This window comes from Rhincodon typus, chromosome 26, assembly GCF_021869965.1.
Source record: "Rhincodon typus isolate 14 chromosome 26, sRhiTyp1.1, whole genome shotgun sequence".
Taxonomy (NCBI): Eukaryota; Metazoa; Chordata; class Chondrichthyes; order Orectolobiformes; family Rhincodontidae; genus Rhincodon; species Rhincodon typus.
In genome coordinates this window covers 4,797,418-4,811,042 of record NC_063357.1, presented here as the reverse complement: position 1 = coordinate 4,811,042, position 13,625 = coordinate 4,797,418, and the positions used below count along the sequence as shown (strand labels likewise).

Below are 13,625 nucleotides of genomic sequence, written 5' to 3'. Positions count from 1 at the left end.
GGTCACATTGGGTGCAGTGAATACAGTACCCAAGATGGGAGGAGGTACAGGTGAAATACTACTTCACCTGGAAAGACTGTTTAGGCCCTTGGATGGTGAGCAGGAGGAGGTGAAGGGGCAGGTGTTGCACCTTCTGCAGTTACATGGGAGGGTGCCATGGAGAGGAGGGATGGTTTTGGTGGTTGTAAAATGGACTGGGGTGTTCCAGAGGGAACGATCCCTGCAAAATGCAGATGGGGGAGTGAGGGAAAGATGTGTTTGGTGGTGGCATTCTGCTGGAGTTGTCTGAAATGGCGGAGAATGATCCTTTGAATGCGGAAACCGGTGGGATGAAAAGTGAGGACAATGGGAACCTGATCACGCTGTTGTGAGTGATGGAAAGGAGCAGGGGTGAAAGCACAAGTGATGGGTCAGATGTGGTTGAGGGCCCTGTCAACCACAGTGGGTGGGAAACCACGGCCATGGAAGAAGCAAGCCATGTCAGCAGCGCTGTTTTGGAAGGTGGCATCATCCGAACAGATGTAATGTAGGCGAAGGAACTGGGAGAATGGGCTGGAGTCTTTGTAGTCCACTGACTCCCATAGCTACCTTCACTACAGCTCGTCACACCCCACATCCCAGTAAAAGCCTGTATTCACTGGTCAATGTGCACATTGGGATTCCTACAATCCTATGCACTACAAGATCAATCTTACTGGCTGCCTCATGAGTAGTGCCCTAGCCATCTGCTGATCATGTAAACTTGATGCTGTGACAAGGCATTTCAAAACTGTCCTGCATGATTTGGATTCCATGATCAAATCATTACTTGGTGTATATTGTGAAAATTCTTGAATTTGTCCACTACTTTTAACCCTGAGTGGTGCCCATTCTTCCTCAAGTTACCTGGAAGGGTGTGATTGTTTCAGAGGTTTGAGCAGTGGATAAAGCTGGCTGTATAACTCCACTTCTATGTGGTAAATCCAAAATGGTTTTCTCCACCAACAGAATGTTGTCATTAAGCCAAAAAGATATTCTGCCTATCTCAGAAATGTGATGAGTTTCAATGCCAATGTGATGCCAGGTAAGTAGGCCATATATCTCAATGACTGGCAGACCATATCAAACAACACATCCCGGTAACCATTTACAGTGAGCATCATGCTGGTTTTCTGCTCAACCGGACCATACTTGCAAACTTTTAAAAAGTACGTCCATGATTAAATGTGGTTCTGCTATTGAAAATTGCTTATTAAACAATTCAGACCATGCTAACAATTACACTGGAAAGCAATTGGATTGTCAGTTGGACTTGGAATGTGAGTATTTGCATGTGCTAGAAGCTACATACATAAATTGGACTTTATGTAGGTAAAAGGAATTTGTACCTACATCTAACCTTTTGCAAAAGAAAATATTTGGGTGGGAAGCTGTTTGGAAGGTCAGTTCCGACTCAATGGGCCAAGTGGCCTCTGGCTGCACTGTAAGATTCTATGATTCTGTGTTTAAGATTTGTACTAATTTATTCAACTCTCTGTAGGATTCTAGAAGTACGTTTCAGTAATGTGCTAAAATTGAAAGAAAAGAAAATCCCAAATAATAATGTTTTGTTTTAAACTGAATTGTTTTCACAAATTTCTTCACAAACATCACTTTTTTGATTTATATCAAAGGGGCCAGTTAGCTCAGTTGGTTGACTGATTGGTTTGCCGTGCAGATTGATGCCAACGGCTTGGTTTCAATTCCCGCATCAGCTGAGGTTATTGTGAATGACTCTCCTTCTCAACCTCACCCATCGACTGAGGCATGGTTACCCTTAAGTTAAATTACCATCAGTCATCTCTGTCTAATGAGGGAGCAACCCCTTTGGTCTGGTCGGACTATGGTGTCTTCACATTTATTAAGGATGACTTCATAAAATCTATAAACCATTTTAAAATGTTTTACCCTGTTTTAAATGCTGTTTTTCTCATTCTATTTTGATTTTCATTTGTTCCAACTTTATATTTAATTATAGGTTTGTCAAAGTGGATCCGTCAGCAAGTACAACACCATTCAAATTTCAACAATGCATTGGATTCATTATGCACGTTTGCCAATGATCACCAGAAGGATGTTGATCATTTACCCAAGATCTGCAAAAGAGTAGACGTACACACCAATAATAAAGACGATCAATCACAGATCATCAGCCCACAACCCTTGGAAAATGATAATCTGACATGCAATGCACCAAATGCTACGACAGAAAGCCAGAAAACTAATCCTAATGTCAACCTTATACCTCCCTACTGTGATACTAGTAAAATGAGCACTACAGAAATGCCTGGTTAGTATTGGATGTCATTTATTTCTACAAGTAACTTAATTGTTTAGTGTGACCTCTGAGAAAAATGTATAGAGCTTATTAATAAAGCACAAAAATGTTGAAATTGTCAGCAGATCTAGCAGAATCCATACAGAGAAATAGGGTTAATATTTCAGGTCTGTGACCATCCATCAGTTCCAATTTTATTTCCAAATTCCAGCATATTTTGCTCTAGTAAAGACTTTTAATATTAGGGAAGAGGGAATTTTATGTATTTTAGAAGAGGGACAGCAGTGAACTGATTTTTGTCCTCACTTTGTATTAAAATGGTGTGTACCTTTTGCCAGTTAGGTGTCACTCAATAACGATAATAGGTTTATCCACTGTTATGGCAAAATTCCTCAGTTCCTAACTTCAGAGAGTATCACCTCTATCATCAATTTTATATTTTCATCCTTTAACCCAGCTGAATAAGAGCGCTAGAGGATTGTTAAGTAAAATTGGATTTGTGTTAATTTTACCCTTTAAAAATAATTTAATATCGAGAATTAGATGGCAAGACTTGTTTTTGATTTTCTTGAGTAAGTGTGTCAGCCCTGGGATGGTATTATTTGTAGGATGCAGAAATCTGTTCCATATCACTTCAGATGCTAAAGTATTTTTTCGTGGATTTAAGGAAGTTGCATATTAATTTGCATACAATTAATATCTGAACATGAAATAGCTCAGCTGACATTTTGCTTTGTCCAGAAATTAACTGTTGCTAAGAGACATGCTGTTGAACCATTTTGTCTTGTATATTTCTTTCCGTGCATCTGCTGTCCTGGTGAGTGCTCTCTGAAAACCTTTGACAACATATCCTTTTTCAGAAATACCTTCCCTTTCGATCTTTCCATTCTCCACTCTTTCACTTGCTCGAAACCTATATTTCTAATATTTATTGGTTCTGATGAAAGGTCACAGACTGAAATATTAGTTTTGTTTCTCTCCAAAAAGTTGGCCAAACCAGATGTGGTTTTTCTGCTTTTATTTTAGATTTACACCTTCTACAGTACTTTGCTTTTGTCTCAATATCTTAACCTGGGCCAGCATTTATTGTCCATCCCTAGTTGCCCTTGAGAAGGTGGTGGTGAGCTTACCAGTTTTATCAGTAATTTGATAATAGCTCTATTTTGAGAGTTCAGTACCACACTGGTGATTGGAAGACTTAAATAAATTTTAAAGGAATATTCACAGTAATCATGACCTGAGTTGTTGATCTATACTCACACGCAGAGAAAAAAGTTTTGACTATGCTTTTAAGGTCATTTTTTTGTGCAGTAGATTTTGTATAACTGTGAAAAGTGAATGTAACATGAAATTGTTGAGATAAAAGTATGCTGTACTGGCATTTAATGACTCTTAATAATTATTGGCATGTCTTACAGATAACAAAGAAACACACTCTACAACCATAACTACCAAGACTCCGCTCTTCAAAAATACCAGTATCATGGAGAAAAATTCTAAAAATGATGACAGTAAAGACAAGCAAGGATCTATCATGCAGTATTTTAAAAAAAGGCCTCTGACATCAACACCAATCCGAACACCATTGATACAGTCACAGATTGCACCTGTTCAGTTGGGGCAAGATGATTATGCGAAGAACATTAGACACACAGAGCAAAAAACAGAAATGACTTCATTTCAGTTTGAGAATGTGTTATCGAAAGACGCTTCTACATCAATAAGCATCAGAGAGGATTTATTATTAAATATGGTAAAACATGAATTACAGGATAATAGAGAAAAACAAACTGCTTATGACAGTGCAGGAAATTCTTATAACAGCTCCATGGCTGGATCACCCTTCCCTGTTGTGGGGTTGTTAAACAAGGATGATGTAGAGGTAATGGGAACACCATCCTTACTAGATACTAATATGCAACAGCAGGTAGAAGAAGATGATGTTAACGAAGATGAGACATGGTATTTTACCCCTGAACTTTTTGACAAGGATCCAGAGGATAAACGTTTCAAAACAGCAGAGAGGGATAATTCACCAGATATTGCTAAAGATGACGATATCTGTGATTTTCCTGCTGTACCTGTGAACAAAGGTTCTGAATCTGTGAAAATACTGCAGAATATAAATCGAGATCCACTCTACTTTGATGGGCTGACAAAATATAATGAAAATAAAATGCACTGTGGCTTTGAACAGAGTGAAAATAATCTCACCAGTTTGTGTTCCAACTTAGTAGTGAAAGACAAAATTGTGCCTAAGTTAACAACACTGATAGATGAGGAGGAGGATGGCGCCATTAAAGGACTTCAGCACTTTGGTGAGCTGGCAAAGACTGACAAAGTAACAAGGAACAGAAATCATAGACTGTCCAGATCTAGAAATAAAGGTATAAGCTTAATAAGTGATAATGTCTGTGCACAAGACCTCAGCTTCCCTGCAGACAATAACTAATATCAAACTGATATCTGTATTATTCTATCGAATTGACTCATTCTGATTTAACAATATGTGTTTAGCAATAAGCCAAGCTATTTAATATGCTCTCTTCTTCTGTAGTTTTTCGTTTAGGTTTTGTTTCTGATGAGGAGTGTTCATGTTGGGGAATTGAACATCTTGTGTAGCATCAGGTATAGAAATGGGAGAGGAGGAACATTTCCACTTAATTCTAGCAATATGCTACAGTCCAAATTTTTGAAGTGAATTTTCTGCGCTTTAATTTTAATTTTTTTGTTTGCTACTTTATATGAATCTCACTATGCATATGAGGATCAATTAATCTCAAATTTAATGTGATTTTATGCCATGGACCAATGCCAACTATGAACTGAGATTCCTGTAACTCGTTTCACATTGCACTTGCAGAGATACTAAGCAAAAGGATTAGGTAGATATAAATCCAAGCTATATAAGAACAATAGATTTAAGTGCCTTTTAAATGAAAATTAATCGTAGCGGAATTACGTTAGATTCTATTATGCTTTTGTTACAATGTGATGTTACTTAAGTTAGTGAGTAACATCCCAATGTGCTGAAGACATCTGGTGGCCGTTATATAATATTATGTAGTTGTGCAAAGCATGTTTACTAAGAAATTGTGTTAGTAAGTTATTCATCTGTGGGCTAGAGATGTGGAAATTAAACCTTAAACTATCCACTGACTGAAGTAGACAACTGATAATTAGATTTAATCAAAGCAAGTAAACTTTGTCTTTTACACTACAGTAGGTGGAAATAATGTTAACGTTTATTCTTAACCCATCCTAATGCCAAAGTTATTGGCAATGAGCATTGGCAAATACTGGCTAGACTCTAATTTGCAATAACATTTTTGAACAATTTTTAATGAACTGTATTACTGTCATTTTGTTTTGGCACATTTGTGGGGACTTTTTTTTCGCAGAACTGAATGACACCAGAGTCTTTGACATTAATAATCCATAGTTTATGTAGCTGTATTCTTTAAAGGCTAAGTGTTTTCATGGAATAGCCTACTTCTGTGTATGCTGTTCCATAAATAGTTTAATTTTAAAATAACTTAAATGTTAGTTAGGAAGCAAAAATCTTTGTGAACCTAACATTGGGCCCTATATCATGTGCTCTGGTCCTCTTAGAATCGCGTTAATCTTGAAAGTCAGTGAAGTAGAAATTAGTTTTGGGCGGAGGCACAAACATAAAATTGGATCACTGACTGATTTAGATTCAATGGAACTGAATATGTATGTGATAAACTGCTAAATGATATCCTCCACTTTGCAACACTACCCAACAACCTTCCAAATTACAATCTGTTCCTATATCGTTACGTAGATTTTAAAAATAATTTCTTAGCTGTGTTAGATATAATTTCTGTTAATGATTTCGCTGATTTTCATTTTTAATAATGAACCTATACAACCTGAAATATAGATCTCTAGGTGCCATGTAATGAATCATATTAAGGGCAGAATGAAAAAGAGAGTAGAACTTTCCCACAGAATGTCTGTCTTCCTCTTTCATGAGATTGTTACTTCATATGTAAGGAGTGTAATTTGGAGGTCCGGAGAAGCTGCTTTTCACAGTCAAGTAACTGTGACACATTTGTATCAGAAGCTGTAAGTTAAATTCTCTTTGTAAAAATAAAATATTTCAGTTGGCCATTAAAGAAAATTTGTTAAACTTACTTGTTTTAATTGCAAATGCAAACTGTATTCTGTGTTTTGAAAATTTTTATTGATTTAATGTTCTGTTTACAATAATAAATACAAAGCAGGTACATTTTTTCTCAGGAGGGATTCTTGTGACTAAATTTCATAGCCGGAATTCATTGTCAAAATGGACCGATTATTATATTTTTGGCTTAGGATTTTATGAAATATGTTAAAATGTAATCCTTGGATGTCGTGATTATATAGTTGGCATAATGTGAAGAAAATCTCTTGAGCTGGTAGCTTTCCAATTTAAGAGCCATTTGGCAAAGTGATGGTTCTCAGTTGACTTCACTGATTTTTTGTTGCATTGCCTGTGGAGCAATGATATTTGAACATTTTATGCATCAAATCTATAGTGATTTATTTCTTAAGGACAAGGTTCTGCCTCTTTTTTAAATAATAATTTATTTGCCTTTCATAGTTTTTCCATACTATGCATAAATCCCACTGAGAAAGTGATTTTTTCCCCAATTCCCTTTGAAACCACCGGGAAGTGTAAGAAAGGGCTCAAAGGTGACTTTGACTTCATTTTTTTTCCTTATATATTTTGAAATCAACCTGTTCAGAGATGTTATTACCCACCTCTGGCACAGGTGGAATTTGAATCTGGGTCTTCACCACAGGAGCCGTTGATTCTGTTTGTTTTCCTTTCTCTCTGTTTGGAGCTTCATTATGGTGGTATAACTAAGAAAATTGATTTATTGGGAGTCATGGGACAAAGCTCCATGTTGTAATACATTGAGGCTCCAATGGGCTGTATCACATGGTTGCTGTTTTAAAGTTTCAATACTATTTTTAAATGTTACTCTTGGAGACCATTGTATCTAATTTAATCTTAAATTGGTTAATTGTACTAATACAAATTTGCTTTGTTATATGTTCTTGTATTTTCTATTTTTGTCTTTCATATTTCTTCTTAGAAATTGCATTTGATGGGATCTCACTGAAGCTCTTTCACACTGTTCAAATGCCCTAGCTTTCATGAAGGGGAGGGGAGAGAAACAGGGGATTAAATTTCCCCCAAATATATACCAAAGTAGTCATTTTCAAGAAGCAATGTAGTTAATCAGCTGAAAGTGAAACTACCATTTGTGCTGATGGTTATTTTGGAAGTCTAAGCCACTTCTCCACCACTGATTTTTTTACCCACTTTGAGGGAAGTGGTAATAAGCATTTTGCATTTGAATTTTAGACAAATTTGTGCTTTGAACTGTCAGCCCTACATTACAAATATTGACCAAGAGAGCTCTGATTTTTGCTTTCTTGTAATATCATGTGTTCTGATACAGTATACAGTATTTCTGACTTCACTTCAGAGGATCCAAGAATAACTAAAATCATGAGTTGGAAGGGAAGGACAAAGATGGTGAAATTACAACCATAAGGGATGCAGCACCAAGCAAACTGATGGCACTGGAGGCTGCCAACTCTCCAAGTCCAAATGGACTCCATTAATGTTTTTAAAGGTGGTTAATGGGCAAGTAGATGCCTTGGTGCAAACTTGCCAAAATGCCATCAGTTCATGAAAGGTTCCTTCAGACTAGAAAGTAGCAGGTATAACACCTCTATTCAGGAACGGAGGGAGGCAGAAAGCAGAAAACTGTAGGCCAGTTAGCTTGACATCTGTTTCGGGAGGATATAATGACTGATCATTAAAGGGATCATAGTTATACGCTTAGAATAACTTAAGATAATCAAGAAGAGCCTGCATGGTTTCATCAAAGAATGTCAGTTTATTGGAGTTTAAGGTCGGAAGAAAAATTCTGTACTTCTATTTTTGATTGAGTCTAATGTAACGTTATTTCACCAGACTAAGCTACAGATCAGTTGGAGCTATCAACAGCTACAACTGTACAGCATTGAATAAGGCCATTCACTTCTAGTAGGAAGTATCCATTTAATCTCACTTCCAACTGTTTCTCCAAAACATTTTTAAAAGTTCACTTTTGGATGTGATAAATGAATCTAATTTTACTGTCTTTTCAGAATTTCTGATCACTGTAACTTGTTGTTTACAAAAAATTCTCAGTTCCTCATGATTTCTTATTGGTTATTTTAAAATAGAAGCAACTGCTAAGTATGTAGCAAAATTGAAATGTTATTTTGAAAGTTCATTTAAACAATTTAATACTGCCGGTATTAAGATGTCTACAAATTGTAAGTAACTACTGGGTTTCAGTGCCTTATTCAGCAGGAAAACTATTTTCCAAGTGCAAGTCCTTTCGCCCTTCCCATCTTGTTTAGTGGATTTTTAGTAAGCTGAAATTGCTATCAGTGTAGTTTTCATTTGGCATGTGACTAGATCTTGAATTTTTAAAAAATAATTTAATATTATATTGCACTTAAAATGATAGTTGAAAAAATCACTGTTGTAAAGTGTCTCATTGATTTTTCATCTTTTTAAATTCATTTCCTTAGGTACTAATAATTCCTGTGTTTTTTCTGATGAGAAAAGTCAAGTCACTGTTCCCAATGAGGGTTCTGCAGCTCCATCAAAGCAAGAATGCCAAGGAGACTGTTCAGATGAGCATATTCATCTAAGAAGTAGAAAAACATTTGCAAAGGAAGATAGTGTTAAACAGCCAAGACCAAGTACTCAAACTAAGCATGAAGCTGATATAGAAACATTAAATAAAACACACAGTCAAAAAAAGAATTGTCCTGTTAAGCTGAGCAATCAACACAAAAAAAACAAAATGAATAACTCCAAATTGAGACATTTAACAAAGAAGAAAACTTCGAAACCCCACTATGGGAAAATTGTCCATGGAGAAAACAAAAACTTGTTTGTGGGGGAGTTAGTGGAAAGGTCCACTTTTAGTAGATCAAGTGTGCAAATTAATAATGTGAAGGAAAGTACAATGAAAAGTAAGTCAATTTTATCTGGTACACCTGGTTTCAAGAAGGAGAGAAATATACCTTCAAACAAACAACATTATAGTTTGAGAAGTGTGTATGCAAATGTACTGTCTAAAAGACCCATCCACAATAGAAACCAAATAGAAAACCAAAATGGTATAAGTAATGATGAGAAATTCAGCCTGGTAACCCAGACTGATGGAGCATATGTTATGCCCCATAGTGAAAAATCCAGCAAAATACTGTTTCCCATAGAATATAGAAATAAGGCTACAAAATCTTGTCATTCTAAACCTAAAGCCGAAATTCAACTAAAAAAGAAAAAATGTGGAAGAAAATGTTTCAGCACCTGCCTTTCTGCTACCTCTCCACACTTTGAAGAACAATATAATGGAAAATCAAAAACTGCCAGAGATAAAGCACCCATTATTCAGTTTGAAATAATAATGCCTGAACATTATTCATCTCCATTAGAGATTGCCCAGTGCAGTGAAGATAAACTTCATAGTTCAATTTCAGGCTTAAATTGTAAAGATGACAATAGGACTGTTGTCGAAGGCAACAAATATTCAGAGCCAATGGACAGACTACTTCAATTGGAAAAGGATCCAAACCTGAATGCAACTAATCCAGCTTTTAATGCAGGTAACGAGGGGCTGATTTTAAAGAAAGAATTGGGAAATAAATCATCTTCTGCAAAATAAAAATCTCTACAATAAAAAGAGCAGCTCTGAAGATGAGAAATTTAACTTGAGGCAGCTGTGGATTTGTATTGTTTTTCTAATTGTAGATCAATGCAATTTGTATATTTAAAATGCAATATTCAATGAAATGACATTTAGAAAATACTCATTTTCAAGTAAACTGTGCAATTAATTGTGTTATAGATAACCAGCATAGTTCTGAAAGACGTAACTATATTTGTCAAACTATTGTGTCCAAACTGGGCCAAATCAAGACTACAGAAATATTTTACATCTTTGAGAACTTGCAATGCTTCCGCATTCCTAAGTAGAGAGTAAGGGTTCCTATGAGTCTTTGCATTGATTACCAGGTAATCGATGCTCAGTTTTTAATCTTTCCTCCTCATGAGATCTATGAAGGAGGCATATGGACTTGATGACTTTGGGATGACACCTCACTCCAAAGACTTCTGCAGGTATTTCCAGATTTCCAGTGAATGCATGAGGTCCTGGATTAGGGAATCTGACTGTGGCTTAGCAGGTCACAAGACCCAATGTCACCATCATCCTTACCCAAAGATGTCCCATACTTGGTGAGAGTAGAAACAAGCTGCCTCCTCTTGGTCTCCTCCAACTCATAAAGTCCCCACCTTTGAAATAAGGTTAGAGTTGTCTCCTCCAGTCAGTCCACTGTCCATGACTCTGGCAGGTTTAAGGATGTCTACAAAAATTTTCAGTTGGAGATAAACATCTTTGTGGCAGAAATTGGCAATCCACATGAGAACCCTACTCTTTTCTTCCACAGTGATGAGGGCAGCTCCCAGAGTCACTCCAAGCGGAATCTCTACAAGACTTGGAGTTTGTGTGGGTATCTGATTTTTTTCCAAGAAGGCTGGTTGTACAAGTATATATTTGCACAATTTAAGCATTTGTTAATGCATCTTGAAATGCCCTTTGATGTATACCATTTTGGTTGAGTGTTTAATGTGAACTATGCAATTCCAAATGATGGAGCTACTTCTGAACAGGTTTCACAGACTGTTAAGGACAATGCAAAGTTCGAAGTATTCCTTTACCCCTTGCTCCTTCCTTTCCTCCCTCCTCTCCCTACCACACCTTCAAAGTTCTGTATGTAAATAAACTGCTAGTTAAAGCAGCAGAATTTATGCTGCTTAGTGGTTAACTGATTGTGAAAGATGCACACAGAAAGATCTAAAAGGAACCTGAGGGACGCCTTTTTCACACAGAGGGTGGTTCGTATGTGGGATGAACTGCCAGAGGAAGTGGTAGGTGCAGATACTGTTACAACATTTAAAAGACATTGGGATAGGTACATGAATAGAAAGAGTTTGGAGGGATATGGGCGAAACGCAGACAAGGGGGTCTAGGTTAGTTTGGGAAACTTGGTCAGTGTGGGCAAGTTGGACTGAAGAGCTGTCCTGAGCCTGTGAAGGGTGCAACATAAATGCTTGCCTTTCTCTATAAAGAAACTTCATGAATATCTGATTAGGAATGAGATTTATTAAGATAAAGACAAAGAGAGCAGTAATAATTGAATAATGCCTGGAAGATTATCGATCCTGGGCATGTGAAGGGAAAGATTGCATCAGTAAAGAACATATGCCATAGCCAACCAACTTCCTGAGACTTTACCACTGGCAAGCTACTCTGTATTGGAAAATTATAGTGCGTTATATTTGATATTCTGGCTGTTTGTCTCGCAAAGTCACCAGATGATACTTCATATCAAAACAAATTTGGAAACCTAATCCCAGAAAATGATGTTAAATTGGTACTTCTAAGATTTTGTTTTACTCGTATTTGTGAGAATAGGGCCTTTTCTCAGAACATTAAATGAAATGCATAGAACCCATTACAGGAGAGACATGATCTAACTGACTTTTTTTTCTTTTCATACTTAAGATTCTTAACACCATCTTTTATTTTAGGGCTAAAGATACATAGATCATGTAAAGGCACTGTAAACAGAAGATCTGGAAGGAATAGGTGTAAAGAGAAGAGGATTCCATCACATGGAGTAGGGACAAACAGCTAATTTAAAAAAGTCTCCAACATTTAGATATTGCTTCTAACTATAATATTAATTCATAGACCATGTATTTTGATATAATTTGTACTGATAAGTATAAATATTTCATTCTATTGATAAGTAATTTTTTTAATGAGGGCATTTCACTAATGAAAGTTCCTGCATTCTAAATGCATTTTTCCTGGCAATTTCCAGGTCTCGTCTAACATACTCCTTTGGGTATGGCTGCATGGATACAAAATACATCACAAAGTAGCCATGATTCATTTCACAGCCTACACCATGATACTCAGCTGCAGTATACCTGATCAAAGCTGTGTTCTTAGCTGTTCCATACATGAATTGATTATTGACCAGAAATGAGAACCCTGGATGATTACTGTACTTGAGACTGGGACTACTAAGATCAATTGTAGAAGTCCTGCCCTGATTGCTGTCACATAAATCAGCACAAATTGTTGCTTGAACCAGCACCCTCCATACTTCATTGGTTTCTACTATTAATTTATAATTCCCGTATCTGAGACATTTGGTATTTTGTAGCTTTATCTGTTGTCCTTAAAGTACAAATGTGCTAATTTCTGAATATGTAGCATCATTTACAAACATAGAACTTATAAGCAGAAGTTGGCCATTTGGCCTGTCAACCCTGCTCCATTCAATAGGATCATGGCTGATCCTCCATCTCAATGACATATTTCCATTTTCTTCCCATGCTTTTTGAAGCCTTTAAAGTCTAGAAATTTACCTGTATATTTTTTTAAATATATTCAGTGACTTGGCCTCCATAACCTTCTGTGATAAAGAATTCCACAGTGAAGAAATGTTTCCTCATCTCAGTTCTAAATTATTTACCTCGTATCCTGAAACTCTGTCTCCTGGTTCTTGAGTTCCCCAACTTGGAAAAATATCCTCCCTACATCTAATCTGTCCAGCCCTGTTAGAATTGTATACATTTCAACCAGATCCCCTCACATCCTTCGAAACTTGAGTGAATACAGGTCAAGTCCAACCAATCTCTTGTCATGGGACACTTGTGCCATCCCAAGTATCAGCCTAATGAACAATGCTACACTGCATCTCAGGAAAGTATATCCTTACTTGGGAAGGAGATCAAAACTGTACTCAGTACTCCAAGTGTAGTCTCACCAGGCCTCTCCATAACTGTAGCAAGACATCCCTACTTCAGAACTCAAATCCTCTTATAATGGAGGTCAGTATGAAATGATAGATCAAATAGCCTCCTTCTTTACTGTAACATTCTAATATACCATTTGCCTTCCTCATTTCTTGTGGCACCTGCCTGTCTATTTTCATTGACACCAAGATCCCTTTGTACATCCACACACGCCAATACATCATCATTTCAATAATACTCTTCCTTTCTGTTTTTTCACAGCAAAATGTATAACTTCACATTTAGCATGTTATTCTGCATCTGTCATGTGTTTGCACACTCTCTCAACCTGTCTGCATCACCTTGAAGCTTTCTTACTTCCTCCTCACAACTACCCAGTTTTGTGTCACTAATAAACTTGAAAGTGTTGCA

The 13,625-nt window shown here is 36.7% G+C and overlaps 1 protein-coding gene across 2 annotated transcripts in view; it reads left to right on the top strand.

Annotated features, from left to right (window-relative positions):
- Positions 1-6,468, top strand: part of brip1 (BRCA1 interacting helicase 1) — a 222,607-nt gene extending 216,139 nt beyond the window's left edge. For both annotated transcript variants that reach the window (XM_048612789.1, XM_048612788.1), the window contains exons 19-20: positions 1,997-2,308; positions 3,715-6,468. In XM_048612789.1, the coding sequence (XP_048468746.1) occupies positions 1,997-2,308; positions 3,715-4,748 (1,346 nt within the window). In that variant the 3' untranslated portion in view covers positions 4,749-6,468. The remainder of the gene's footprint in view (positions 1-1,996; positions 2,309-3,714) is intronic.
- Positions 6,469-13,625: the final 7,157 nt, after the last annotated feature.